Below are 27349 nucleotides of genomic sequence, written 5' to 3'. Positions count from 1 at the left end.
AAGATTCCTGTCCACCTGGAACTCACATTACCTTCCTGCCAGTTAGGCTTGTCAGAAATACCAGGTTGTTCATCAAGCTGAGAATATGGTGGTAGGTTAGAGCAGCCCTAAACCCGATGATTCTAAGAGTATGTGTGGTAGTTTGAATAAGAACAGCTCCCATAGGCCTATATATTGAATACTTGGTCCTCGGTTGTGGAACTATTTAGGAAAGATTAGGTGTGGCCTTGGAGATGATCCCATACCAAAGCTAGGCATGGTGGCACACACCTTTAATCCCAGCACTCAGGAGGCAGGGGCAGGCAGACATCTCTATGAGTTTGAGGCCAGCCTGGTCCTCAGAGTGAGTTCCAGGTAGAGAAACTCTGTCTCAAAAAACAAAACCAAACAAAGAGAAGCCCACACCATTCCCAGGGTCTGTCTCGTGCTTGTGAATCAGACATAAACTCTGTACACTGCTTCGGCCCCATACCTGTTGGCCTGCTACCGTGCTTCCTGCCATGATGGTTATGGATGGACTCTACTACCCTTGGGAACTGTGAGCCCCAAATTAAATGCTTTCTTTTGGAAGTTGTCGTGATCATCGTACTGTGTTACAGCAATAGAAAAATACCTAAGACAGTACACCTAGATGAGGACATTGGAGGGTAACATGGAGATTATAGAGATAAAGGCCATGTAGAGACAGAGGTAGTTTGAACTTGGAATCCTCTGTTTTGAGTCAGGGAACTGATAGGGGGCAGAAGAGACAGATAAGGATGCTTTCATATTGTATATCATAGAGACACTTGTACTCCATATTGTAAAATGAAATCAGTAAAGCGTGTTATTTATCACTAGCATAACATGCACACAGTTAATGCTTTGTTTATTCTGAGTTAACCCTTCCCTTCCCAGATAGCCCTTGAAGGAATATGTGGCTGATATTAGCAGAAACTAACTAGACTCAGCATTTCAAAAGGCGCCTGGGCCCAGACACCCCCAGAATGAGGGTGACAGTGAGAGAATCTTGGGCTTGTATTAGAAGTAGCTGTCTTTCCATTCACTGAATTATTACCTGAAATTAGGTGTTAAGAAGCTGAGACTGCAGCTCAGTTGGTAGAATGCTTGCCTGACATGCACAAAGTCCTAAGCTCAACCCTCCCCACACAAAAAAGCCTGGGCATGGCAGCATAAGCATGTAACTCTAGCATTTTGGAGGAAGAGGTAGGAGAATCAAGAGTTATGGCCATCCTCTGCTACATATTGAATTCAAAGCCAACCTAGGCTACATAAGACCATGCTTAAAAGGAGGAGGAGGAAGAGAAAAGAGAGAAAAGAGAAAATTGTTTCAAATATACTGTTCTACAGTAACTATGGATTTCATTTCAAAGGAGTCAAGCAGGTTTGCAAAGCACTGTCTTATGAAAAGGTAACCCCAGGGCAAGGAACCTGAGAGCCAATCCAGGGTAATTCAGGCAGGAGAAATGGTGGGGCTGAGTCAGAGGGACCTCAATCTGCATCCTGCTCTCCCACATATAAATTATAAATTATATAAACTCTAGGCAAGTATTCTAGCTCTTCTGAACTTTTCTGGGTGTATGTGGGATAACAACACATAGCTCTTTGAGAAAAGTAAGAATCAAATGACCTCACCTCTGTGGCACGTAGGATCCTAGCCAGAATCAGAAGACACACTCAAGTGGGGTATTGAGAGGTTTCATGAATCGGCATCTTTTTGTTTTGTTTTGTTTTTGTTTTTTCGAGACAAGGTTTCTCTGTGTAGTTTTGTGCCTTTCCTGGAGCTCACTCTGTAGGCCAGGCTGGCCTCGAACTCACAGAGATTCGTCTGCCTCTACCTCCCAAGTGCTGGGATTAAAGGTGTGTGCCACCACCGCCTGGCGAGGGAGGTTTCATAGAGGGGCTGTTTTCTAAATTGTGGGTAAAGTTAAGCTAAATCACCAAGAAGCCTGATTGACCAGTGCCATTTCCTTCCCATTCTACAGATGTTAATCCCACTGGGCGACAATAAGACCACTACCACTATTTTTGAGCCAAGTATGAAGCAAGCTTTATTAAATATGGGCCAGGACCATGGATACTGGCCAGGTCCATAATCAGGAGTCCCAGAGTATAGTACCAAATTACATTAGTCAAGAGCTTATACAAACAAAACCTGAGTCAGGTGGTGGTGGCACCCACCACTCAAGAGGCAGAGGCAGGTGGATCTCTGAGTTTGAGGCCAGCCTGGTCTACACAGTGAGTTCCAGGACAGCCAGGGCTACACATAAAAACCCTGTCAAGAAAAAAAATCCAAAAAAAAAAAAAAAGAAAGAAAGAAAGAAAAGGGAAGGAAGGAGGGAGAGAGGAAAGGGGAGAGAGAGAGAGAGAGGAAAAGAGAAAGAAGGAAAGAAGAAAAGAAGGAAAGAAGAAAAGAAAAACCCACAAGGCTGTAGTTGAAGATTTCCTGTGTCCTGCCCAGCCCACAGTCGAGATGTATCTCTCTCACTCATGTCCCACAACCACTTGGTTCCAAGTAAACACACAGAGGCTTAATATTATTTACAAACTGTATGGCCTATGGCAGGCTTCTTGCTAGTTAGCTCTTATAATTTAACCCATTTCTATTAATCTATAAGTTGCCATGTGGCCGTAGCATTACCAGTCTGCTGGCATCTTGCTGCTCCTTCAGTAGTGGCTGGCATCTCTCTCTCCTCTCCTTTCTTCTCTCTGTCTATCTGCTTGGATTTACCACCTGCTTCTAAGCTGTCTTGCCATAGGCCAAAGCAGCTTATTTATTAACCAATGGGAACAACATATATTCATAGTGCACAGAACGACATCCCCTAGCACAAAGCTACATCCTTTGAACTTTCATTTAATCAGGGGCAAGCCCACATCCTGACATACTTCCTATGTACCTCCTACCTATGTGTGATCAAGCACACATCCTGTGAGATTGGTACAACCATGCTTCCTTACAGAAGTGAAAACACTGGACTTGTTATCTTAAATGAACAGCACCCAGCTTTCCAGGAAGTTATCTGTCCTTAGGCAAGTGGGGCATTTTTGTTTTATAGATCTCTTAAGCACAGTAATTTAAATTTAAAACACAAATTAGCCATCACATAGAGCCAAGGGAGACAACAGTTTCTGGAAACTGTAACAGGCTAAGACAATGCAGAGATTCCTCCATTGTGGTAATATTGTTTGTAATTTAAGAAATAAAACTTGCCTGAAGACCAGAGAACAGAGACAGCCACAGTTAGCCACAGAGGTCAGGCAGTGGTGGCACACACCTTTAATCCTAGCACTCAGGAGGTAGAGATCCATCTGGATTTCTGTAAGTTCAAGGCCACATTGGGCTACATGGGATTAATCCAGTCTAAAAGAGAAACAGAACCAGGCAGTGGTGGCACATGCCTTTAATCTTAGCACTAGGAAGGTTGAAACAGGAAGTGATATGGCTGGGCAGAGAAAGGAATATAAGGCGGGAGGAGACAGGAACTTGTTCATTCAGGTTAAGGAGTTGGTGAGGTAAGAGGTGGTGGCTGTGGCTTGCTCTGCTTCTCTGATCTTTCAGCTTTCACCCTGATATCTGGCTCCAGGATTTTATTATAAGACCATTTAGGATTTGTGAAACACTCCATCTTGTATTCTTGCTGAGACCATTTTAGGTTTGACTAGAATTTGACTTCCTTGATGGAAAGCCCCTTGGAAAATTACCCAACTCCTTTCTAGGAAGCAGAGGTCAAGATGCCCCAGCTAACTTTATCCTGGCTTCTGTTTAACTGCCTGCTTATGCAAAACCTTCCTCTCCAGCTAACTGTATATCATAGCTTCTGTTAAACTGCTTGCTTGTGCAAAACCTGCCTCTGCAACGGCTACTCAAAATAACAAGATGAGGTTTTGCCTTTAAAAGCCCCTTACCTAAACACCCAGTGCTACACTTGGGTCCTGAATTACTTGAGTGTAATCCCAGCCAGCTGGAATAAAGACTTTCAATTGACAATAAATTGTGTCTGAGAGGTCTTCTCTGGCTGCCTCCCCCAAACCCCCATGACAAAACAAAAGAGAAGAATTTATGGCAAGGGCAATCCTACAAGATATAAGGTCTTCCATAGGGCTCAGGAAACCATGACAAGCCACCAGGGCGGAAGCATTGGGTTAAAAAAAAAAAGTATGAGGACACACAGGCACACAAACGAGTATTGCTAAAATGTGTATACTCTCCAAAGTGGTCTGCTGAGGCTGGAGGGTGAAGATTCCCACCTCCTCTCCCCTTTGGTCCTCATCTTTCTTCTGCTGTGTCTGCTACTGGCAGAAAGCAACAGAAACTGAGAAGTATCGAGGCTTTCAACTCTGCCATAATGTTCAGCTGACGGGGACACAGCAGGGAAGAAGGATCAATAGGTAGTGTCCCGTGCAACCTGGAAAACTTGAGCACAGCACCTGGGAAAATAAAAGATCGATACCAGGCAGCACTCAGAACAGGTAAGTCAAAGTGCATTGTCCCCCGTCCATGTACATTGACAATCCACACGCCAACACATGCACTGTAAACCCAAACTCCCCGACCTCACTGTGCATAGTTTCCACTGCAGTCTTTTTAGCTTCATTGCTCAGTCAGAGGCCTTTTCCTTGGCAGTCCTCCAGGGCTTACACCAAATTCCGGCACCAAAGCTGACAGCTCAGCCTGCCGCTGTAGGCCTTTGAGATTTGACATTGGGGTCGTAATACCTGCTGTGCGCACAAGCGAAGCAGAAGCCGTCCCAGGAAGATAATGGCATTTTAAGTTAGAGATCTGGGGCAGTATGCACTCCCATCTCCTCAAAGGTAGCAGAGAGCAAGGGCGGCCAGATGCTAAACTGTTTAGTAACCAAGCGAGGCAGTTGCCACTCTGGCCTGAAACAGCATGTGGTTTCAAAGCGCTTCCCCATCTCCACTACTACAGAATGTTCCCCAAACCACACTGAGATGAAAGGCAGTGTTATCCACCCCAGTGGCATCAGGCACCTACCATCTGGTTAGACCAGTTTCCTAGGCCCTGTTCCGTGTATGTTTACATAACCCTCTCACCCCTGAGGCTGGGGAGGCTGCCAGTTCTTTGCTACTACTGTCTGGAGCTTCTGAAGCCTTCAAGTGAGACTCCTGCTTGCAGGAGTCAAAGCGAAAAGAAACATCTCTTCGCTTACAGGGATTAGCTGCTACTTATTGAAATCATGTGCTCTCGATGTTCAGATCTCAAAGACCAGCAAGAGGAATCCCAGGAGCCCCAGCCACCTCAACTGCTGGACTACTTTTTTTTTTTTTTTTTTAAATAGACCAGACCCAGGCACCAGGAATCTTTTGAGACATCACATCTTCCCTCAAGGAATCACTTCTGGATCATCAGGGGCCTTTTCTTTTCAAAATCCCAGGTTAACTGCGTTGTTGGGTTAAGAGAATAAGTTTACAATAGCTTTATGTTTTGTCACTACACTCCAAGGAATCTACTTACTCCAAGGAATCTACTTGTACACCTAATTCCTTTTATGCAATAACCAAAATCTTAATCACAAGATGCATTCCTGCCCTGACTGCCTTCAGTGATGGACTGGAATGTGAAATGAAGTAAGCCCTTCCCTCCCTAAGCTGTGTTTGGTCATGGTGTTTTATCACTGCAATAGAAACCCTAAGATGGTCAACAAGACCACCTATTTGCTTCTAGAACTTCCAGTTCTCTTATTGGTGGTGAGGAAGTCCCAGTACAAAGCCCAAACTGGCCACTTTGAACTTGTGATCCCCCTGCCTTTGGCTTTGCAAGACTGGGATTGCTGGAATGTTTCTCTGTGCATTTACAAACTCTTGTGGGTCTATACAGGAGGCGAAGGGCATCTGGATGCTGATGTGTGTGCCTGTCTGTTATCTGGCTACTACTGTATGTATCCTTTATTGAAAAGGCTCTTTCCCTCTGAGATACTTCAGTATCTTTGTTAACAATCAGTTTACCACATGGCTAGGGTTTCCTTTTGAATTCTCCGAGAATAACAATCTGTCTATCGGTACCACACTGCCTGGTAACAGCTTTTAGTTTTGAGATCCAATAAAATAATTCCTCCAACCGTTCTTTTCTAGTTATTTTGGCCAAAACATTTTCATATGTACTTCAGAACTTCCTGTTCAATGTTAACCAAAATTTCTCAGTATTTTGTGTTCAGTCGATAAATTTGAGAAGTTGCCTTTAATATTTTCAAGTATAAGCCCTCTGTTCATGTGAATACATCTTATTTTGTGTGATACTAGGAACTGAATCTAGAGCCTTGATCATGTAAGGCAAAGCTCTAGCACTGAGCTACAATCAACCCCTAAATCCTTATTTTCAGCTCTTTCATAGCCCAGTGTGGAAATCCAATGTATCTTCAGTTTGGACCCAAGATTTAATGTGTTTTGATGCTATTGACAAGTAGTGCTATTAGAATTTTTCTTTTTGTTTTGTTTTGTTGTTTTTCAAGACAGAGTTTCTCTGTTTAACAGTTTAATAGGCCTCGCTGTCCTGGAACTCACTCTGTAGACCAGGCTGGTCTTGAACTCAAGAGATCTGCTTGCCTCTACCTCCTGATTGCTGGAATTAAGGGTGTGTACCACCCCCGCCCAGTTAATTTTTTTTCTAATTGATCTTCAAAACTACTTAATTTAAAACTCATTTTTAATCCTACTAGTTAACTATGTAGATTTTGCATTTTTCTACATAATGAAGTCATCTTCAAGTTGTCGTGTTTCTTATCTTTACACCTTTTCCTTGGTACTTGATGTCCTTCTCTGTGGGTCAGGCTCTCCAACACTTACTGTCATGTTTCTGCTCTGGTCTTCTGTGTCATCTGTTTTTGTTCTATTTCATTTCGGAGACACGTTTTTATCTGCAGTGTTTCCTCTGAATTCTGTCAGCTTGCCTCTATGGCTTACCCACTTCCTTTAGATCTGATTTTAATGTGATGTTGTTCTGTCTTTGCTTCTTAAAAACTCCTCCTTCAGCATGTTTTTAAATGTTAGATTAAACTAGGCGTGGTGGTGTGTCCACCTGTGGACCTAGCTACTGGGGAGACTCACCAGATCACTGAGCGCCCAAGGCAGAGACAAACCTGGGCAGCATGGCAACACACTCCTAAAAAACCAGATTACTGGCTGGGCGGTGGTGGTGGCACACACCTTTGATCCCAGCACTTGGGAGGCAGAGCCAGGCGGACCTCTGTGAGTTCTAGGCCAGCCTGGTCTACAGAGCGAGATCCAGGACAGGTACCTAAACTACACAGAGAAACCCTGTCTCAAAAAACAAACAAACAAAAACAAAACAAAACAAAAAAACAACAACAGCAAACAAAAACCAGATTACTGTTTGCTCTGCTTCACTGGTCAGTTTCTGTGATGTTCTCATTGTTTTAAGACTGTTACCTTGTGCTTTTGAGACCATGTTGGAAGTTGTAGTCATGTATAACTGCGGTCAGTTTTCCTTTCTTTTTTTTCAAGCTTCCTTTCCTGGGCACGGGGTGGGGGGTGGGTGAGTGTGGGCCAGGACTGTGCCTTAGCTTCAGAGTTTCAGGCTCTCTCTTCTGCTCACCGCGATGCCTCCTTTGTCAATGTGAATTTGGGCTCATTCGGCAACCTCTCTCATCAGTACCAGATCCTTTTCTCTACCTGCCAGGCCTTGCCTGCTGAGATGGTTCTGTCCAGTGCAATCCCTCGCAGTCACCCAGCCATCCCAGCACCATTGTTCCGCAGCTCCCTCTGCTAACTGCCAAGACTGAAGGCCAGGCGAGCCTTTCCTGACTAACTGGTTACTGAACTTCCCCCATCATCAAGTTTCTGTTACCTTCTCTCTGCTGCTTCCCCACAGCCGTTTCCACGTGATCTTGCTGATGGACTGAACAGAAACTACTCCCATGCCAGGACTCAGGGATACTCTAGCACAGGTTTGCTTTCCTGGTTGCTACGTGACGACTCAGAGAGATTAAAAAGCCACCACTGCTGCTTCCATCTTGCCTCTCTGGGCATTTTCTAAACTTTAAAGTGATGTATCATCTTTTTTTTACATGATAATGCTCAGGACAAGACAGTCTATATTACAGTGATGATTAAATTTGGAATTTCAGTGACCAGTCTTTCCTGTTTACCCTGGTGACAGTCCCATGCCACCAATCAACTTTCTGAGTGGCCTTCCTCCAGCAGAAATGCCGTGCCCAGGCTACTCCCACTTAGCCAAGTTCCTGTTCATAACCAAATGGAGACAAAGGCAAGCTCCATCATGGAGCTTCATTGCTGGCTCTGGAATTTATGGATGGCTCTCCGTCTTACTGGCCAGAACTAAACCACATGTCCCACACTAACTGCAAAGAGGATGGAAAGGCAGGCTAGTACTAAGCATCTCTGTTCCTATCTGGACGGCAGCTGGCTCTATAAAACCTTCAAGCTGCTTGTCTGTCACATGTTGCTACAGACCCTGAAGATGTAACCTCATCACAGCACGTTCTTTTTTCAGTAACGTTTTATTTACTAGCACAGTTCTCTAACTTAAAAAGAATCTTATCAATCATATCATTTTCATGAACATGTCTCAAATTTAAAAGTTTCAGTTACACACACACACATACCCCCCCTACCTCTACCTTTTGGCATAAAAAGGGTTAAACTCTATAACTAATATGACAAGTAATGCTTCTCAGTATGTAGTTCAGTGGTCCAGTCTAGCATGTGAAAGGTCCTGGGTTCCACTCTCAGCACCACATGAGAAGATCCAAAGAAAGAAACAAAGTGCACTGTTGTGATTTAATGACAGTGTCCCCCCATGGGCTCATGTGTTTCAATACTTTACCCCCAACCGGGGGTGGGTCTCAAGAATGGTCACTTGGACAGGCCTTGAGTTTTTTTAACTCAGCCCCCTTCCTGTCCGGTCTCTACCTCTTTACTGTGGGTACAGTGTGACCAGGTGCCTCACTTTCTTGCTTCCATACCTTCCCCACAATGATGGACTGAATACTGTGGAACGACCACAAACCATGGATTTCTCTTCCCCGAGGAAAAGGAATCTTCTTCACCATTACTGAAGAGACAAGAGGCTAGTGGCCAAACAGAGCAGTGGATGAAATAGTCTCTAGGAGACATGCTGGGCAAGTATTTGTACTCTTGCTACAAGCCTTTCTAGACCATGTGCTAGATTAAACAGCATGATGAAACTAAAAAGAGAGAGGAGAGAGTGTGGTTCAGTGGTTAAGAGCACTGAGTAATGTTCCAGAGGAACAGGAGGTGGTGGCGGCACACCCTTTAATTTCAGCACTGGGGACGCAGGGTACCGTAAGTCAAAACAATTACTTCTTGTCAGGTGTGTGACCACAGCAACACAAAGGTAACTGATACATATGCCAGTTTATAAACATAGCTATAAGCATTCTAGAAATTTAATACACAGGAGCAATGTAGCCTCAAGACAATGATTTTTATTCCTTTTGCTTATCATTTTTGACAATATAAATATACTCATTAAAAAATTCCACAATATTTAAATAACAATTAAGTTCATGAATGTTTACAAAACACAGCCTAAGTACTTTCACTTGTAATCTTTAAATATCTCAACTATTCTAACACGGTCAGACAGTTAAAAATATTCTTGAACTATTTTAATTTTAGACTATTGAACAGTAGCAATTTACTAAGTTCCTTGTTATAAAAATTAATAAAGCAATTCTCAAAATACTGAAAAAAAAATCTTTTTGTGAAAGCCATACTACAGCAAAGGCAACTATGCCCTCTCTTGCAGAAGACATCTTAGAAAGGCACATTTTAATGACTAGTATCTGCCAACAGGTGGTGGTATAATTTGATATTCCACTCAAGTTTCCATTATCTCCAACCTGAGCTAATGGAAGGTCAGAAGAGGTAGGAGGACACAGGTTTCCAACTGAGCACCCAGGCAGTGGTGTGCTCACTCATTACATCACTGAGACTCAGGTACAGATGTGACAGGAGACTGCGAGTCTGCCCACCCTAATGTCACCACCTGGAGACACTCTCATACAAGAATAGCTCATTACAAAATCCTAAGACAACACATTTACAAATGAAAGGGTTTGAGCCTGAAGCAAGACATCAGTGTTCTCTTCTCTGCAGTCACAGTTCCCCTTTGGGCTCATTCCCACTTACATGCCTTGGTGACTAAACAAATTCCAAAGAGCACACAGATGCTCACCATGCAACAAAGAACGAATGTTTAAAATCCATGTGGATGGTCCGAGTTACGTTCCCTTCTGATTCAGAGTGGGTCTACTGTTTCCAAGGCTTTCTGACCCTTGACCCCAGCTGAAATTCAGTATACACTTCAGGGTATTTATGGTTTACTTTGCAGTGATGTTCAACACTAACCGACGTACTAAATGGTTAAGATTTTGAAGTACTAATTTTCAAATGACCCCATATGAGAAACATAAGGGGATTTTTAAAGCAATGTTGTAATTTTAAAATACTAGAGCTCTACCTTAATTTCACATTATTCCATTTAGCTCTCGGTTATCTTCTCTTTATAAAAAGGAGGGGAGATGTCTTTAGATTTTCCTCCCCCATTAAAACAGAAGAGCTCAACAACAAAGATATCAAAGTACAAAAATAATGGTCATCTGTCTGTCACTTGGGCAGCATTTACCTTCCAGGTCCCCAGTAGTGCCCACATTTGGGCCCTTCTTCCAGTTTTAAACCAGCAGCTTTCAAATGGAGCTTTAGTCTCCCTGTTTTCTCACTGGTGACTCTGTGAAGAGTCTACAAGAGCAGTTTCTGGCTTGGCCACCCTCAAAGGTCTTTTGGAATGAATGCAAGAAGATTCTTCTCATGTTTAAAAAGTATATAAAAAGTTACAGCATCCAAAGTCAACTTTTCTTTTCTAGTTGAAATTCTAGAAAACAATTATAGTCATGCTAGCATGTGTAAACCACAAAATTACTTTTTAAAGTAATAACAACATAAAGTACAAATTTTCTATAAAAATACAGTATAGGAGATATATCACTTCTTCCCTGAAATAGAAATTTAATATTTGGAGAAAAAATCGTAAACTTTTGATTACATTCAAAATATAGTATTATTTCGTCTATATTTAAAGACTTGAATTATTTGAGGTTTTGGCAACTGGTGCTCTCAGCAGCAGGTTTACATCAGTGTAATATTTTATCAGAAGAGTAACACCACACAGTTGTTCCCCTTACATCTGCTACCAGGAAGAAAAGAACGGCTTCCTGCAGTGGACGGTCTGGGTGTAGGAGCTGCCGAGGTGTACAACCCGCCCTTGGCCGCCGCTTTTACTGCACTCCACGATCACACCCGGCATCTGCACCAGCTGCACAGGACTCTTCCCATCTCTCAGTGCCTGAGTGAGGTTTAAGATCTGTGGGAAGAGAGAGACTCTCCTCAATCTGGAGTAAGTGTTATACATATGTACCACATGTATGTATATTCAAACACACATGGATACACAAGGTTAGAACAGAAACAGCCTTTACCAACTGCAGAACGTGCCAATGTCCGAGAGCAGTGACATCAGAGATTAAGGAAATCAAAAGCTCATACAACATTCTACTGAGAGAGAACTTAAATACTGTTTTAAATGTAAAGTGATTGCCTTTCTACCATTTCCTGTGACAGTCTTATTAAATAAGAAACACAGAGCCGAATACAGGGGTGCAAGCTGTAGAGATCAGAGCAAGATTGATAGCCACCAAGCTAACCTTAGCTTACCACATCGCCATTGCTTCCCAAGAGAACCGTCAGCCCCTTCCTGTCTAACCTGTGCCTTTATTGCCTTGCTGTTCTGCCTTCTCATTGGCTCTAAGCCCAGCCACATCACTTCCTTATCACTGCCTGTCTATACAGACCTCCAGGTCTCTATGGTTGTTACTGGGATTAAAGACTTGAACACACAGAGACTCTGCATGCCATGTGATCAGATTAAGGGCGTGTACTACCACTACCTAACTTTAGTTTATGGTTGGCTATGACCTCTGATCTCTAGGCAAATTTTATTTATTAACATACAAATAAAATATTACATTTCAGCACAAATAAAATATCAACACATGCTAGAAACATGAATACTAAAATAAACACCCATAATTTCTGCCTTCATGTTAGCAGGGGACAAGGGTCAGTAAACATTAATAGGTAAACTGTGCAGTAGAAGGGAAAACATGAAGCAGGCCCAAAGTAGATGAAAGAATCAAGAAGTCATCCATTGAAAATAAAATTTTAAAAGCCTTTCAAATAGGAAAAACAAAACCAGGGAAAGTTACACACACACACACACACACACACACACACACACACACACACAGAGTTTTTTGGTTTTTTATTTTATTTTATTTTTTTTATAGATACATACACATGATCTGTGCTCATTCAAAGATACCTTAGAATCTCTACTTTGGGGCATTTAAGTAAGTTTATGAACCTCAATTCATAGCTAATAGCTAATTCTAGTTTTTATTCATATATTTGGGGAGGGGAGATAGTGTCTCACTCTGGCTGGCTTACAACTTGCTATGTAGATCAGGCTGGCTTCCAATTTGGAAAGTCCTCCTCCTGCCTCTGCCTTCTAAATGCTAGAACTAAAGGTGTTTGTCACTGTGCCAGCTATAATTTTTTTTCCTTTCATTCTTTATGTAGCCCTGGCTGTTCCTGGAACTCAGCTATGTAGACCAGGCTGGCCTCCAACTCAGAGATCTACCTGCCTCTGCCTCCCAAATGCTGGGATTAAAGGTGTGTGTGACCATGTCTGGCATTACAGATACAATTGTAATAGTTCATGGAGGCAGAGGCAAGTTGATCTCCCATATGTTCAAGGCTAGTCTGGTGTAAATAATGAAGGCGGGCGGTGGTGGCGCACGCCTTTAGTCCCAGCACTTGGGAGGCAGAGGCAGGTGGATCTTTGTGAGTTCAAGATCTTTGTGAGATCTACAGAGTAAGATCCAGGAAAGGCACAAAGCTACACAGAGAAACCCTGTCTCGAAAAACCAAAAGAGTTAGAAGACAGTCAGGGCTACATAGAAAGACTTTCAAAACAACAAAAACCAAACTCACTCTGTTGACCAGGTTGGCCTTGGTCACTCACAGAGATCTGCCTGCCTCCCCAGTGCTGGGATCAAAGGCATGTACTACCATGCCTAGCTAGGATAACTCCTTTTCAGGACAGTTAAAAAAAAAAAAAAAAAAAAATATATATATATATATATATATATATATATATATATATATATATATATATATGACCAGGCCCATGGCCAAGATACATTATGCTTTTTGGCTATCAGAAAGCTCAAAATCAAATTAAAACTAGGAAACCGAGTCTGGGAGATGGCTCACTGGCTAAAGCACTTGCCACAAAAACATGGGAACCAGAGAGTCTGGATTCCCAGAGTCCACATACAAGCAGGGTAGGAGATAGGTGGTCCCCAGAGCAAGCTCATGGGAAGACCACCTCAATATGAAAGGAGGAAAGCAACCAGGGCAGACATCTGTTGTCTATCTCAAGATGCACACACACCAACACACATTGTGGAATATTCCTTTACACTGTGTGAAAATATGTAACTGTGATTGGTTTAATAAAAAAATAAGCCGGGCAGTGGTGGCGCATGCCTTTAAATCCCAGCACTCGGGAGGCAGAGGCAGGCGGATCTCTGTGAGTTCGAGGCCAGCCTGGTCTACAGAGCAAGATCCAGGAAAGGCGCAAAGCTACACAGAGAAACCCTGTCTCGAAAAACCAAACCAAACCAAACCAAACCAAAAAAAAAAACAAAACCAAAACCAAAACCAAAACCAAAACCAAAACCAAAACCAAAACCAAACCCAAAAACTAAGCAGCCAATAGCTAGGCAGGATTTTCAGGGCAGAGAGAATGCTGGGAAGAAGAAGGTGGAGTCACCAGCCAAGCACAGAGCAAAGAAGACAAATAGCATGGGCATTACAGAGTAAAGGTAATAAAGCCATGAGGCAGAAAGAAAATTAATAGAAATGGGTTAATTTAAGTTATAAGAGCTAGTTAGGCCGGGCAGTGGTGGCGCACGCCTTTAATCCTGGCACCTGGGAGGCAGAGCCAGGCGGATCTCTGTGAGTTCAAGGCCAGCCTGGTCTATAGAGCGATATCCAGGACAAGCACCAAAACTACAGAGAAACCCTGTCTTGCAAACAACAACAACAACAAAAACCCAAACAAACAAACAAACAAACAAAAAAGAGCTAGTTAGAAACAAGCCTAAGCTATTGGCTGAGCTTTCATAATAAGTAAGTCTTCGTGTGGTTATTTGAGAGCTGGCTGGAGGGACAGAAAAATCCACCTACAAAAGGCGCCCAATGTCCAGGCACATATTTCTACATAAGACCTGAGAAAACTTAAAAAAAGGTTTTAAATACACAAAAATAGAGCCAAACGTGGCTTCCTAGTCCCGCAGTCTCTCACACAGGCCATGGTAGAGACTCATCTCTTGGCCATTGCCTGTGGGCTTCAGTTGCCAGCATGCCATGAGCTAAGATGTGCAGCAGTATAAGAATTTGCTCATACAGACAGAAAAGGTTACAGATACACGGTAAAGCAGGTTCAGATGGAAGAAAACCTCTAAACAGGTTACAGTGTGTTTAAAAATGTGCATAGGCTTAAGAAAGAAAAGAAAATGTGTACAGTCAGTCATAGAAAAAAGTAAGTCATTTACAAATAATACAAAAAAGAAAAGCCACGTAAAAATAGAAAGTACACAGAGAGTCTGGGTCCTGTACGGTGTTTGTTGTATTAACTTCAAATTTTTGATTGTTGATGAGCGAACAATGGCTGCTGACATTGGAATATAAAAATTACTAAACAACCTATATAATTTTAAAATGTCTTAACTTCAAAATGTATGTCAAAAAATATGTTATGTTGGGGAAGAGGTTACGTTTTTGTTTCCACAGGAAACAAAACGCTGTGGATTTGATCAAGGTTGATGGAGATCAGATTTGATCAGGGAAGACTCCCTGAAAATCCTGGTTATAGACATAAAGAAATAAACCTAAAATAACTACAAGACAAGTAACGTATATTTTTACCCGCTCAAACATAAAACAAAAAAATCATCTTTGGCTGGCCTATGTAAAATGCACAGCCCATACTTGTATTAATGCAGATATGGATGATACCTTTGTAAGTTTGTGTTTTCAGAACAAGGGGACCAGACACCAGTGAAAACAAGTGGCTCACATCCAGCCTCTCAGAATGCTTATGTTGCAGTTTCCTCAGAATTATGCATGCAGAACAGGCTGAGATAGTCTAGCCTCACAGACTATTCTAGCCAGGACTTGACCATTATAATTTTTGAAGGGTCCCCCAAAGATGCCAGCACCCCTAGACAACAGGAAACAGTCTAGAAAACACAACACCCACATTCCCAAAAGATGGGGTGGATGGTTTTGGTCAGTGGGTTATGGATGTTTGTCATTGTTTAGGAGGGTTGGTTACAAACTGTTACTAGTCATGGTCAGAAAAAAAAAAAACTAAACAAAGGAGATTAGATTCAGGGATCTCTTTCTGAAGAGAAAAAGGGAGGATATAGTATAGAAATAATGGGATAAAAGAGTGGATTGTTGAGTCTACTTTTGAACTACTAGTCTCAAATATTTTACATTGGTATGAATTTTTATATATTGATACAAATTTAAAGTTATTTTTATTATACTTTATATATGTTTCTATTCTTATTTAAGGTATTGTACCTATACAGCTTATTTAAAAATGTAAAGTTTTAGTCATTGGAAGCTATTTAGGATAATAAAGAAATGCAGTTTAGTAGTCACCTACAACAATCAAACTTGTACTCATGTTAGGTATGTTTTCAAGGTCAAACAGAGATGTATTTTAGATAGACAGATGGTGTTCAAACACTTCAAAGACCTACAGAATATGGCATTTAAAATGTTTTGTTAATACAGGGCTTTTCATAACAGCAACAGTTTACTTCAGGGAAGATGATGGGCATCAAAGATATTCCATATGGAGTTTGCTTTCAACATGGCAAAACTAGCCATTTGGGCAAAAAACTGCTCTTGTCTTGACTGCTGATAGTATGCTATACAAACTGGACAAGCAGGACACAAAGGAAAAACACCGTTGAATTTTGCCAAGATAAGGCAGGATAGTCTTTCAAAATTCCTGCTTCATACCAAGTCTGCCAGACATTCTACAAGACGTACAGGAAAGTGACGCTGAACTTTGCCAAAACAAGTCAGGACAGTCCTTCAAAATTCCCAGTTCACAGAAATTTCTGGCAGATATTCTAGGCTTGTAGGCAGAAGATGGATGCTCCAACATAGCAGAGGAACCCTCGGGTGACTGGCCAGGGAGCCAGATGTCTCTGTCCTTTCTTAGTTTTAGAAGTTGCTTGCTCTGCACTTCCTGTTTACTCAGGTAATATTAAATCCTTCTTAGATCTTTGATGGGGTTAAAGACTAGATAGTTATAGTTTTCTTTAGTCATGCTAGAAAGTAAATTAGGTACAAAACTTTGGACTCATCAAGTAAAGACAGATAATGGAGTATTTTCTCTAAATCTGCCAAATACAAATGGACTGGGCATTGTAAATCTAATTCTTATTTGATAAGTGTTCTTATTGTATATAGTTTCTTGTTAAAGTTAATACCTTTCCTTTCCTAAACAATACCTGATAATTGTTCTTATTGTATTTTAGAGTTAAAATCTTTCCTTTTTATTTAGACAAGAAGGGGGAAATTAGTGTAATATTCCTTTACACTGTGTAAAGATGTTACTGTGATTGGTTTAATAAAAAGCTAAATGGCCAATGGCTAGGCAGGATATTTGGGGCAGAGAGGACGATGGGAGGAAGAAGGCAGAGTCGCCAGCCAGACATGGAGGAAGCAGAAAAGCAGCATGAGCAGTACAGAGTAAAGGTAATAAAGGCACAAGGCAGAAAGTAAAATTAATAGAAATGGGTTAATTTATTATTATTTTTGTTTGTTTGTTTTTCGAGACAGGGTTTCTCTGTGTAGCTTTGGAGCCTGTCCTAGAACTCACTCTGTAGCCCAGGCTGGCCTCAAACTCACAGAGATCTGCCTGCCTCTGCCTCCCGAGTGCTGGGATTAAAGGCGTGCACCACCACCGCCCAGCTAAAGTTATAAGAGCTAGTTATAAACAAGCCTAAGCTATCTGTTGAGCATTCATAATTAATAATAAGTCTCCATGTGGTTATTTGTGAGCTGGCTGGAGGGATAGAAAAATCCACCTATACACATATACTTATACACACATACACAAACCACACACATATTCAAAAATAAAATTAAAATATATCAAATCAAATTTCATAATCAAGACACTATTATTTTATTCTTTTCTCTCTTCAGATCTTGACCCTGTCATGCACTGCTCTCTCGCTCTCTCTCTCCTCTCTCCTCTCCCCCCTCTCCTCCCCTCCCCCTTTCCTCCCCTCCCCCCTCCCCTCTCCTCCCTTCTCCCCTCTGTCTCCCCTCCTCTCCCCCTCTCTCCTCTCTCTCTCCTCTCTCTCTCCCTCTCTCTCTCTCTCTCTCTCTCTCTCTCTCTCTCTCTCTCTCTCTCAGACAAGATCCTGTTATGTAGTCCATGCTGACCTTGAACTGGGGGCTCCTTGTGCCTCAGCCTCCAGAGTACTGCGATTATGAATGTGCACTACCATGCCTAGCTCTACACACCTATTTTTGTAATGACTAAGTTCTTTGGAATGAGAGGCTATGAATAAATGAACTCTAGACAGCAGAGACCCATGGCATGTCTTATCTAACTTCAGAGCTCAATGTTGTTACCTTCTCAGGCAGGTAGGGTTTTTTGTTTTGTTTTAAATTTCTCATGTGTGAACTTCAAACTATACTGAAACTTACACAATTGTTTATAACATTTTAAATTTAAAATGGCATTCCTACAATAAACACAGAGAAGTTCCCTCTTCTCTATGGGTTTCAGTTACCTGTCACAGTCAACATAAATTTGAAATTATTGAAAGGAAAAACTGAAAAACAAGGAATTTGTAAGTTTCAATATATTATTATAATTACTTCGTTTTTTTTTACATTGTCATTGCTAACCAAGTTTTGTCATAGGTTATTTGTCTACAGTGCTTGGTTTCAGGTGCTGCTTGAGGACTTAGGACAGATCTCCAGAGGATATACATCCTTTAGGACAAATGTCTAGAAGATGAACCATATTCCTGTGTCAAGTTAGTTTGTTTCAAGCAACAAGTCAAATTGTGCCTTGATTCCTTCCACCTGTAAGTGCAGTTAACTCTCCTAAGGGATAGTACCACTCACTCTGTAAGTGTGAGCATGGGTCCCTATCCCTTCTACTCACATGACAGCCTCCTAGCTGGGTGCCCTGGCCTGGCTCATCTGTGAAGCACAGACTGCTGCTCCATGATTTTACTATTAGGGAGTCTGTTTCTCACCAACACACACACACACAAGCACGAAACCTCACAGGGATTTTAGATTGCTTTCCTCCTATCACAACTCTTCTTTAATGCTAAAACTCATAACTTCTGTAATCCCTTCCAGCTGGAATTCATACTCTAGCTCTTAAGGGCCTCTGCAATGTTAACTTTATCTTGATAGTTAGATCTGATTTCATATTTACCATTATACCACTGTGTATAATTCAATAGTCAATGGAAAAACTAGACTCATCTTTGACACAACACAGAAGCAAATAGCTATACTATATTAAATGTATGCTCTTAGGGTGAGGACATTAGTTTAGAGTCACTAAAGGTAGTTATCATCACAAATCTTCCTTTTGGAACACAGCTGAACCAGATGGTATTGCTTGTGAGTGAGCATGACCTTCAGGCTCATGCGCACAGGCCTAGGGCCTTTATCTCAGGTCCAAGTGGTAAGAGAGAGAGTAAGAAGACTCAGCTGAAATCATGTGGTCCTCTCATAGTCAGCACACAACCTTGCTGATGTAACTGCTCTAAAAAAGCCAAGTATGTTCCAGATGGAAAATTACCTCCTGGCAGAAGAATCTGGTATGGAAATGTTTGTGCAAGTGTCTCTGAGGAAGAAAAAAAGGTAGGACACTCAGAAAATAGTCATCAAAATGGGGACGAGTGGGGCTGAGGATGTGGTTCAGTGGGAGAATGTTTGCCTACATGCATTGTGCAACCCGGATTCCACATGGAGTGTTTAAAGGGGCAGGAGGCAAGCAGTTATGCTGAGCAAACAACTGGTTAAACAGCACCCAAGGGGAAAATAGCTAATTTATAGGGAAACGGTGGTGAACTACTACTTAAACCAATGTCGAGTATCACCTGAGCTATCTGGGTTCAGCATTACAGGTAGCATTAGGAGCTACACTTCAATGTCATAGTGGGGGGAAGTTGATAACTGTCTCAAGCAGACATTCTTAACAAACAGTATTAAACAGGGACCTACCTGGCCTCTCATCACAGACATCTGACTTTCAAAAGCAGCTTTGTCAAATCCTTTGTCAGTCTGTTACAGAAAGGAGGGTGGGAGGTTAATACAGTTCCAAACACCATCAGCTTTTAAACAAATAACAAATACTAAAACAAACCCTTCCATGTAGCAAAAAAAGGCCATAAGAAAGCTTTCCAATTGAAAACAAATGAGAAAAGAGTGGGGTTATGTTTGTTTGCTTTTTGAGACAAGGTTTCTCTGTGTAGCCTTGGCTGTCCCGGAACCGGCTCTGTAGCTTAGGCTGATCTCAAACTCAAAAAAGATCTGACTGCCTCTGCTTCCCGAGTGCTGGGATTAGTGCACCACCATGGGGTGAGAAAAGAGTGTTTCAGTCTGATGTATTTTGGGGAAGTCTTAGAACAACAAGAGAAGTTTTATTTGCTTATACTCCAAACTTGCTCTAGAAAGGGTTTAATATGAGCCGATGGGTTTAGGCTTTTTTTAAGAATTAAATCCTATCAAGTCACAAAACACACATTACAATTTAAAGAATGATTTTATAAAAATCCAGCTTGGAGAAAAAGCCTTGATTTACTACTGAGTAGTAAACATAACTTTACAAATGTGTGTATTATAAAAACAAAATTGCTATTCCTCTCCATGTGTCAGGTTGTGCTGTAAGCAACACAAGAGGTAGATCTGCAAATGAGGCTTAACACAGCATTTTTTTTTTTTTTTTTTTTTTTTTTTTTTGGTTTTTCAAGACAGGGTTTCTCTGTGTAGCTTTGCGCCTTTCCTGGAACTCACTTGGTAGTCCAGGCTGGCCTCGAACTCACAGAGATCCACCTGCCTCTGCCTCCCGAGTGCTGGGATTAAAGGCGTGCGCCACCACCGCCCGGCTACACAGCATATTTTTAAAAACTGCATTTTCTTTGACAGTCAAAACTAAATATTTTAAAAATTAGTATAAGGACAAATGTTTGCTTAATTTTGTCCTCTAAGAACTATGTGTACATCTGTGCTTCTGCAGCCAAGAGTAAGCTACTGGTACAAAATGAAAATATTGCTAGGGCTGGAGAGATGACTCAATGGTTAAGAGTACTGGGGGGTGCTTGCAGTTTGATTCTCCACCCCAGGGGATCCAACACCCTCTTTTGGCCTCCTCCAGTCTCCGTAGGTACCACACACACGGTACAGAAGACTTGCAAGCAGACAAAACATCCATATACCGAAAAGATAAATATTTTTAAAATGCTGGTATAAGACGGATCTATGTTTATATTCCAAATCTGGGCAATGAACTTGATTTCTCTCAACATTAATTTCACCAACAGCTAAATGATAAAAATAGTGCTGCAGGGATGTTATAAGTTTAAAGTTAAATATAAAGCTTGTGTTCGCAGTGTGATGAAATCTCATCTCCGCTGTTACGGCATTTGGACGTGAGGTCTCTTAGTGGTAATCAAATTATGAAGGTGGACCTCCCAGGAATGGGGCTAGTTCCCTTAGAAGCAGCAGTCCAGAGCTAGCTTGTTCTCTTACAACACGTAAGAATGTAATGAACGAGAAGTCAATGGAATGCAAGCTGGAAGAAAGCCACCTAAAAGCTGACCATGCCCCTACCCTGACCTCAGACTTCAGCCCCTAGAACTGTAAGGAAGACATGGGCATTGCATGGGTGGCCCAGCCTGAGGCCCCTTCTTAGAGCAGCCTGACCTACAGTCCTAACATTCATTCCTAACAATGAGGGGGCGGGGCTGGGGATATAGCTCAGTGGTCAAATGCGTGTATAGCATGCAGAAGGCCCTCAGTTCAATCCTTAGCACCACAGAAATAAAAGTGAAAAGTAAAATTTAATATAGAAAACAATAACTGTATGCCCAGGAAGTCAAAAACATCCTCCAAACTAAACTTTTTACCTTAAAGAGTTCGTAAAGATCTTCACACAAATCTTGTACAAAGTTCATGTCAGAGATAAAGGGTAGAATCAAGTTTCGGATTTCTTCAGAAAAAGGAACTTTAGCTTGAGGAAGCCAAGCCCAGTGAAACGGGTCTAGTAGAAATAGATGTTAATGAGCAGTGAGTAATGGCTTGTTCAGACTCACATTTATGCTAGTCTTTCCTACAATTCCCAGCTTCTCCCAAATAAAGGAAAAGAAAAAGAAATTCTCAAAATACAGTCATCCTTTACAACACAAGCTATTCAGATTCCTGACTCAGATGGCCAATCAGGATGACAATGCATAGGAAGATCTTGTCTGAAGCTGATCTGTTTCTGAGCATCACACAGTAAAGAGGGGGGCCTTGATAATGAGTCTAATTCAGACAGCACTATCTCAAAAAACCTGTATCAGAACACATCACGTTTGGGGTTAAGAAACTGGTGGGAACTTGTAATCATGCACACACCCAGATCAAGTCTCATGGACCAGAGCTCCTGTCTTCCACAACTTCAAATGATCAAGAATTGGACTTGTACCTAGAGGAAACTCTAAAACTTTAAATAACTAGGAACTCAATAAGTGGCTTTAAAGGATTAAAAAAAATCACCCATTTATGAGTCTAGGACTGGGAAGTAGCTTAGCAATAGACTAGGAAGATTAGTAGCCAGTGGAATCTTCTAGAAAGGGAGGAGCCATAGGTAGATTGTAGAATCACCAACTGGATAACTCTACTTGTCCAGGGAATGTGAAATGCTGTGTTTAAACAGTTGGGATGTGCTGGTGATGTGTGGGAAGCTGTGGAGCCTTCTGGACCTGGGACTTATGAAGTAGATGTAGGGCTACAGGAGTGGGATTAGGGAATTATAGTCTGTAGCTTTTTGATGGGTTAAAATGTGAAGCATCTGCCTCAAGCTTCTGTTCCCCTCCCCCACAACAACTTCTAACTATATGGCCCTATTTTGCCTGGAACATGTTATATAGACCAGGCTGGCCTTGAACTCAGAGATATGCTTGCTTCTGCCTCTAGAGTGCTGGGATTACAGGAGTACCACCACGCAGGGGACTGGCCTGCCTCACGCTTTTAAAGGCTTTCTCTTCCATCCATTCCCTATTATGGATAGACTGAATACCCTTAACCATGAGCCAGAATATATTCCTCCTGCCTTAAATTGCTTCAATAAGGCATCTGGTCACAGCAACAAGGAAAGTCTGTTTGGTTCTTTGTTATTGTTGTTGTTTTTCAAGACAAGGGTTTCTCTGTATACTTTTGGTGCCTGTCCTGGATCTCACTCTAGTCCAGGCTGGCCTCGAACTCAGAGATCTGCCTGGCTCTGCCTCCTGAGTGCTGGGATTAAAGACGTGTGCCACCGCTGCCTGGCTGCAACAAGGAAAGTCAACTGCTCTTAGATTCATCCCTTATTTCTACCCACATCTTAGCAGTGTGAGACTTAAACTGTGAGTTTTACATGTATGGCCCACATTCCTTTAAGCTGTTTATTCTCTCCATTCTCTCTCTCTTTTTTTAAAAATATTTATTTATTATGTATAAAGCATTCTATCTGCATGCATGCCTGCGGGCCAGAAGAAGGCATCAGATCTCATTATAGATGGTTGTGAGCCACCATGTGGTTGCTGGGAATTGAACTCAGGCCCTCTGGAAGAACAGGCAGTGCTTTTAACCTCTAAGCCATCTCTTCAGCTTCTCTCCATTCTCTTAACAATTTCATTTAAAAAGCTCTTATTCTTTGTCTATTTCTGCTTCTAATCCCTGTCCTCCAATTCCTACTATCACCATCCACCTCCACCACCTCCATGCCCCCTGAGCCTGTCTAAGGGCCTCTCACAGCTCAAGTGAGTCAGGCTACTCAGCCAGCGAGGTGCTGTGTCTCATCTTTTTTATACAGTTCTTCCACTGTGGCTTTGTGGACACCACTCTCTAAAGTTTTCTTTCTGTCTTGAAAGGAAAGTACTCCCCATCTCTGCTGGCTTTCTTTCCCTCTTTGAATGTTACTGTTCTCCAAGACTCTATTAGTCCTTTTTTCGTTCATTAGGCACTCATCAAACTTATTGAGTATTTATATTCCTGGCACTGTGTTAGGCAATGGTATTTGTTCTCCATGATTTCCCTGGATGACAGTAAATAAAGCCATGCCTTTCACTATAAAGACGACAGCTAAAACATCCCTATACCCTTAATACCAATTCTTCTGCAAGCTCCAGACCCTTGATCCCCAACCGCATATTTGGCAAAAGTTCCCAGATGTTTTATAGGAAGTTTACAAACCTACCACTTTAAAAAAGCAATTTGCATATAGATTCCAAATGGTTAGTGGGAAAAATAAAATGCAACCAGGGCATTTCAAATCAGTTCCACAAAACATGAGAAAAGAAAAAAGAAACAAATTAGAATTTATGGTAAATTAAAAATAAAAGTAAGAAAAGTCCAAATCTACCAACAGTTAAAGCTACCCATTGAAAAACTCAGACTGAGTTAAAAGGAATCATCTGCTGCTTTATGTCATACCTAAAACAAAATGGTAGAAGTTTAAAAAATACAAAGTATAGATACCAAGTCAATGCTAACAATATGAAAGGCAGTTTAGCAACATTACAAAAGAAAAACAAAGGCAAAAAACAAAGCAATAAAATGTATTATATTTTGCACAAATGAACCCAGGAATATTAAACACTAGGTCTTTTGTATATGAAATACGAAGCCAAAAGATGGAAGAAGAAATTGATTTTAAAAAATCAGCTATGGACTCTCAAAAGTTAACAGATTAAGTGCTTAAAGACAGGTGGAGGGCATTCTAGGACTAATAAATAACTAACAAATTTTAAAGAACAAATATAGGAAACTTTATGCCCAAACATTCTTTCAAATACAGTCTTTTAAATGGATCATGTTTATAATCACAAAGAAATTACTAAGTGAAAAAATATCCATATTTATACATCATAGCATAGTACACTGGAAAACTAATAGACACTTTGAAAATGCCAAGAATGGACTCTCCTTCAAAATCCACTGATTTAGAATTTTTTGTTTTGTTTTGTTTTCAAGACAGAGTTTCTGTGTGTAGCCTTGACTATCCTGGAACTCACTCTGTGGACCAGGCTGGCCTTGAACTTTGAGATCTGCCTCCCGAGTAATGAAACTAAAGGTGTACACCACCAATGCCAGGCTAGAAATATTTTTTATATAGAAATCTTTAGATTAAAATATTCCTAAATGTCTACAGAGTTGAGTTCCAGGACAGTTAACTCTGTCTCAAAAGAGAAAAAAAAAGAAAGAAAGAAAAACAAGAGGAAGAGAAGGAGGAGAGGAGGAAGAGGAAGAAATAATAATAATAATTCAAGATATGGACAATTTTAAATACAACAGAAATGTCCCAAACTGGCTCCAAATGTATCAAAAACAATCATCTTCAGCAGTAAAGGCAGGAAGGGTAACTAAAACACCATGGAAGCGGCATGAGAGGTCTGAATCTTGCTAAAGGAATGAAGCCCAAAACATCAACACACAGCTCTACCAAGACATTCTGATACATCATTCCTATGCTAATACCTTAGAAATCGGAAGTTACCAAACCCATTTCCAAGACTAAAACCAAACAAGGTCATCCAAAAGTATACAAACAATATGTAGCAAGACTCAAGACACTCGTACCTTCAAAGCCCCAGGGGCTAGAACAGAGCCCTAATGAGTGATCACACTTTATCCAGTTCCCTCTGCTATTTCCATCTCTGACAATTCTGTGCCCTTTCCATCTGGGAGAACTCTAAATACTTACATGCTCTCCATTCATCAGGATGTTTAAAGGGAAATGCTAGCCCATTATCAATTGCAGCTATTTTAATAAGCAATTCTTTATCATTGATCCAGTTTGATTCCTAAACGGAAAAAATTATCTGTTAGTAATAGATTCTACAAAAATATTTCCAAAGGATCAATTACTTACAATAATTATTGAGGGTTAAGTGCATGTTCTCTTGAAAAGCTATAAAATTAAAATTAGGTTTCCAGAAAGAAAACAAAATCATGCAAGAAAGGAAGAGACAATCTTTATAAACAGGAAACATTTCATAATTGCTATCTTTAAAAAATTAGAATTATATATTTACTTAGTAAATGATTTAATTTTTTTTTCCCCTCTCTGGAGAAGAAAGTTTGAAAATACTAACTTTAGAGAAAGAGTCTAGACAACCCATTGCTTAAATGTTTGATATTTGTCTACTGTTACTCTCTTAAAAAAATTATTTGATTTTATGTAAATGAGTATTTGCCTGCATGAATGCCTGGTGCACACAGAAACCAGAAGAGGGCGACAGATCTCCTGGAACTGGAGTTACAGAGAGGGTTGTGAGGTACCACAGGGGTACTAGGATTGAACCCATATTCTTTAGAAAAGCAGCTGGTGATCTTAACCACTGAACCATCTCCAGCCCCTATCACAGCTTCTTTTGCTTAGCATACTTTTAAGATCCACCCATGTTACTTTATGACTAAAGTTTGTTTTTTGATATCAATAAGTACTGTGCATACATAATTTTCAAATTTCCTGGATAAATGCTTCAAGTACAAACATTTCAAAGTGATGCAACAGCTTAAATGATAACTTGAGAACACAGAGATTAAATATTGAAGATGTTGTCTTATACATTCTACAATGTATATTTTTTAAACTTAAAAAACTATCCTAAAAGTATGTCTTAAACTTAAAAACTATCCTAAAAATGTATCATATATATATATATTTAAACTTGTGGTAGTTTGAATGACAATGGTCCCCATAGGCTCTATGTTTGAATACTTGGTCCTCAGTTGGTGGAACTGTTTGGGAGGGATTAGAAGGTAAAGTCTTGGAGGTATGTCACTGAGGGCGGGCTTTGAGGTTTCAAAAGTCCATGTCATTCCCAGTTAGCTCTCTCTGCCTTGTGCTTGTGTTTCAAGATGTGGGCTCTCAGCTACTGCTCCAGCACCATGCCTACCTGCCTGCTGCCATGCTTCCCACCATAATGGTCATGGACTCTAGGGGGGCCCTAATAAACTTTCTTCCTATAAATTGCATATAAAAACCATGGTATCTCTTCACAGCAATAGAAAAGTAACTGAGATAGGCACCCAAAGTTAATAGCAATGAATCTGAAATATGTAATTCTGATAGTGTGGAGAATCTACAGTCTATTTTGTAAGTTGAAACCAGTTTTTTTTTTTTTAAGTAGAAGTACATTTAAAAAGTTCAGAGGATAAGATTCACAAGTAAAACGCATATTCCATTTTATTACATAATGTTGTATTACCTATCACTGAATCAAAATACTCAGAAGAAACAGAATTAGTAAATACAAACATGCCCTAGATATCAGAAACTTTAATTGCATAAAAAGAAGGTAGAGATGGCATTTCTACAAATGTCAAAAACTTTACAAAAACTGAGTGGATGTCATACTTGGTCTCCAAAATAAATTCTAAAGAGATAGGAAGGGAAGGAAAGAGGGAATGGGGGGGAATTTGCTCTAGAAGTAGAGTCCAGAGCTGGGGAGATGGCTCTGTTGGCAAAATGCTTGCAGCACAAGCCTGAGACCCTGAGTTTCACCCCCAGGACCCATGTGAAAAGTCAGGTATGACAGGCACACCTGCAATGCTAGTGCCAAGAAGGCAGAGACCTCAACAGCCGGCCAGCCTAGGTGACTTGGCAAGCTCCCGTGAGACATCCTGCCTCAAAAACAAGGTGAAGAACAACTTCAAGAATCTGATATAAATATACATACATATATATGTGTGTGTGTGTGTGTGTGTGTGTGTGTGTGTGTGTGTGTGTGTGTGTAATGTGACTCTTAAAAGGTCTTATTAACAAAAACAAACCTGGAGCCAGGTATTGGGGTGAACACTGGAAGATCAGAGAAACAGAACAAGCCACAGCCACCTCATCTTGCCAATTCCTCAGCTGATCCTATTTCCTCAGACTGGAAGCCTCTGA

General features: G+C 41.0%; 1 protein-coding gene across 3 annotated transcripts in view; it reads right to left on the bottom strand.

Moving 5' to 3' along the window:
- Positions 1–9429: 9429 nt before the first annotated feature.
- The window catches only part of Pi4k2b (phosphatidylinositol 4-kinase type 2 beta), a 36461-nt gene continuing 18541 nt past the window's right edge, over positions 9430–27349 (bottom strand). For all 3 annotated transcript variants that reach the window (XM_059275871.1, XM_059275869.1, XM_059275870.1), the window contains 4 exons: positions 25160–25259; positions 21342–21475; positions 19438–19497; positions 9430–11386 (listed from right to left, as the gene is read on the bottom strand). In XM_059275871.1, the coding sequence (XP_059131854.1) occupies positions 11213–11386; positions 19438–19497; positions 21342–21475; positions 25160–25259 (468 nt within the window). In that variant the 3' untranslated portion in view covers positions 9430–11212. The remainder of the gene's footprint in view (positions 11387–19437; positions 19498–21341; positions 21476–25159; positions 25260–27349) is intronic.

Source organism: Peromyscus eremicus, chromosome 10 (genome assembly GCF_949786415.1).
Source record: "Peromyscus eremicus chromosome 10, PerEre_H2_v1, whole genome shotgun sequence".
NCBI classification, from domain to species: Eukaryota; Metazoa; Chordata; class Mammalia; order Rodentia; family Cricetidae; genus Peromyscus; species Peromyscus eremicus.
Note: the sequence above shows the minus strand (reverse complement) of the source record. Positions and strands in the feature narration are given on the sequence as shown.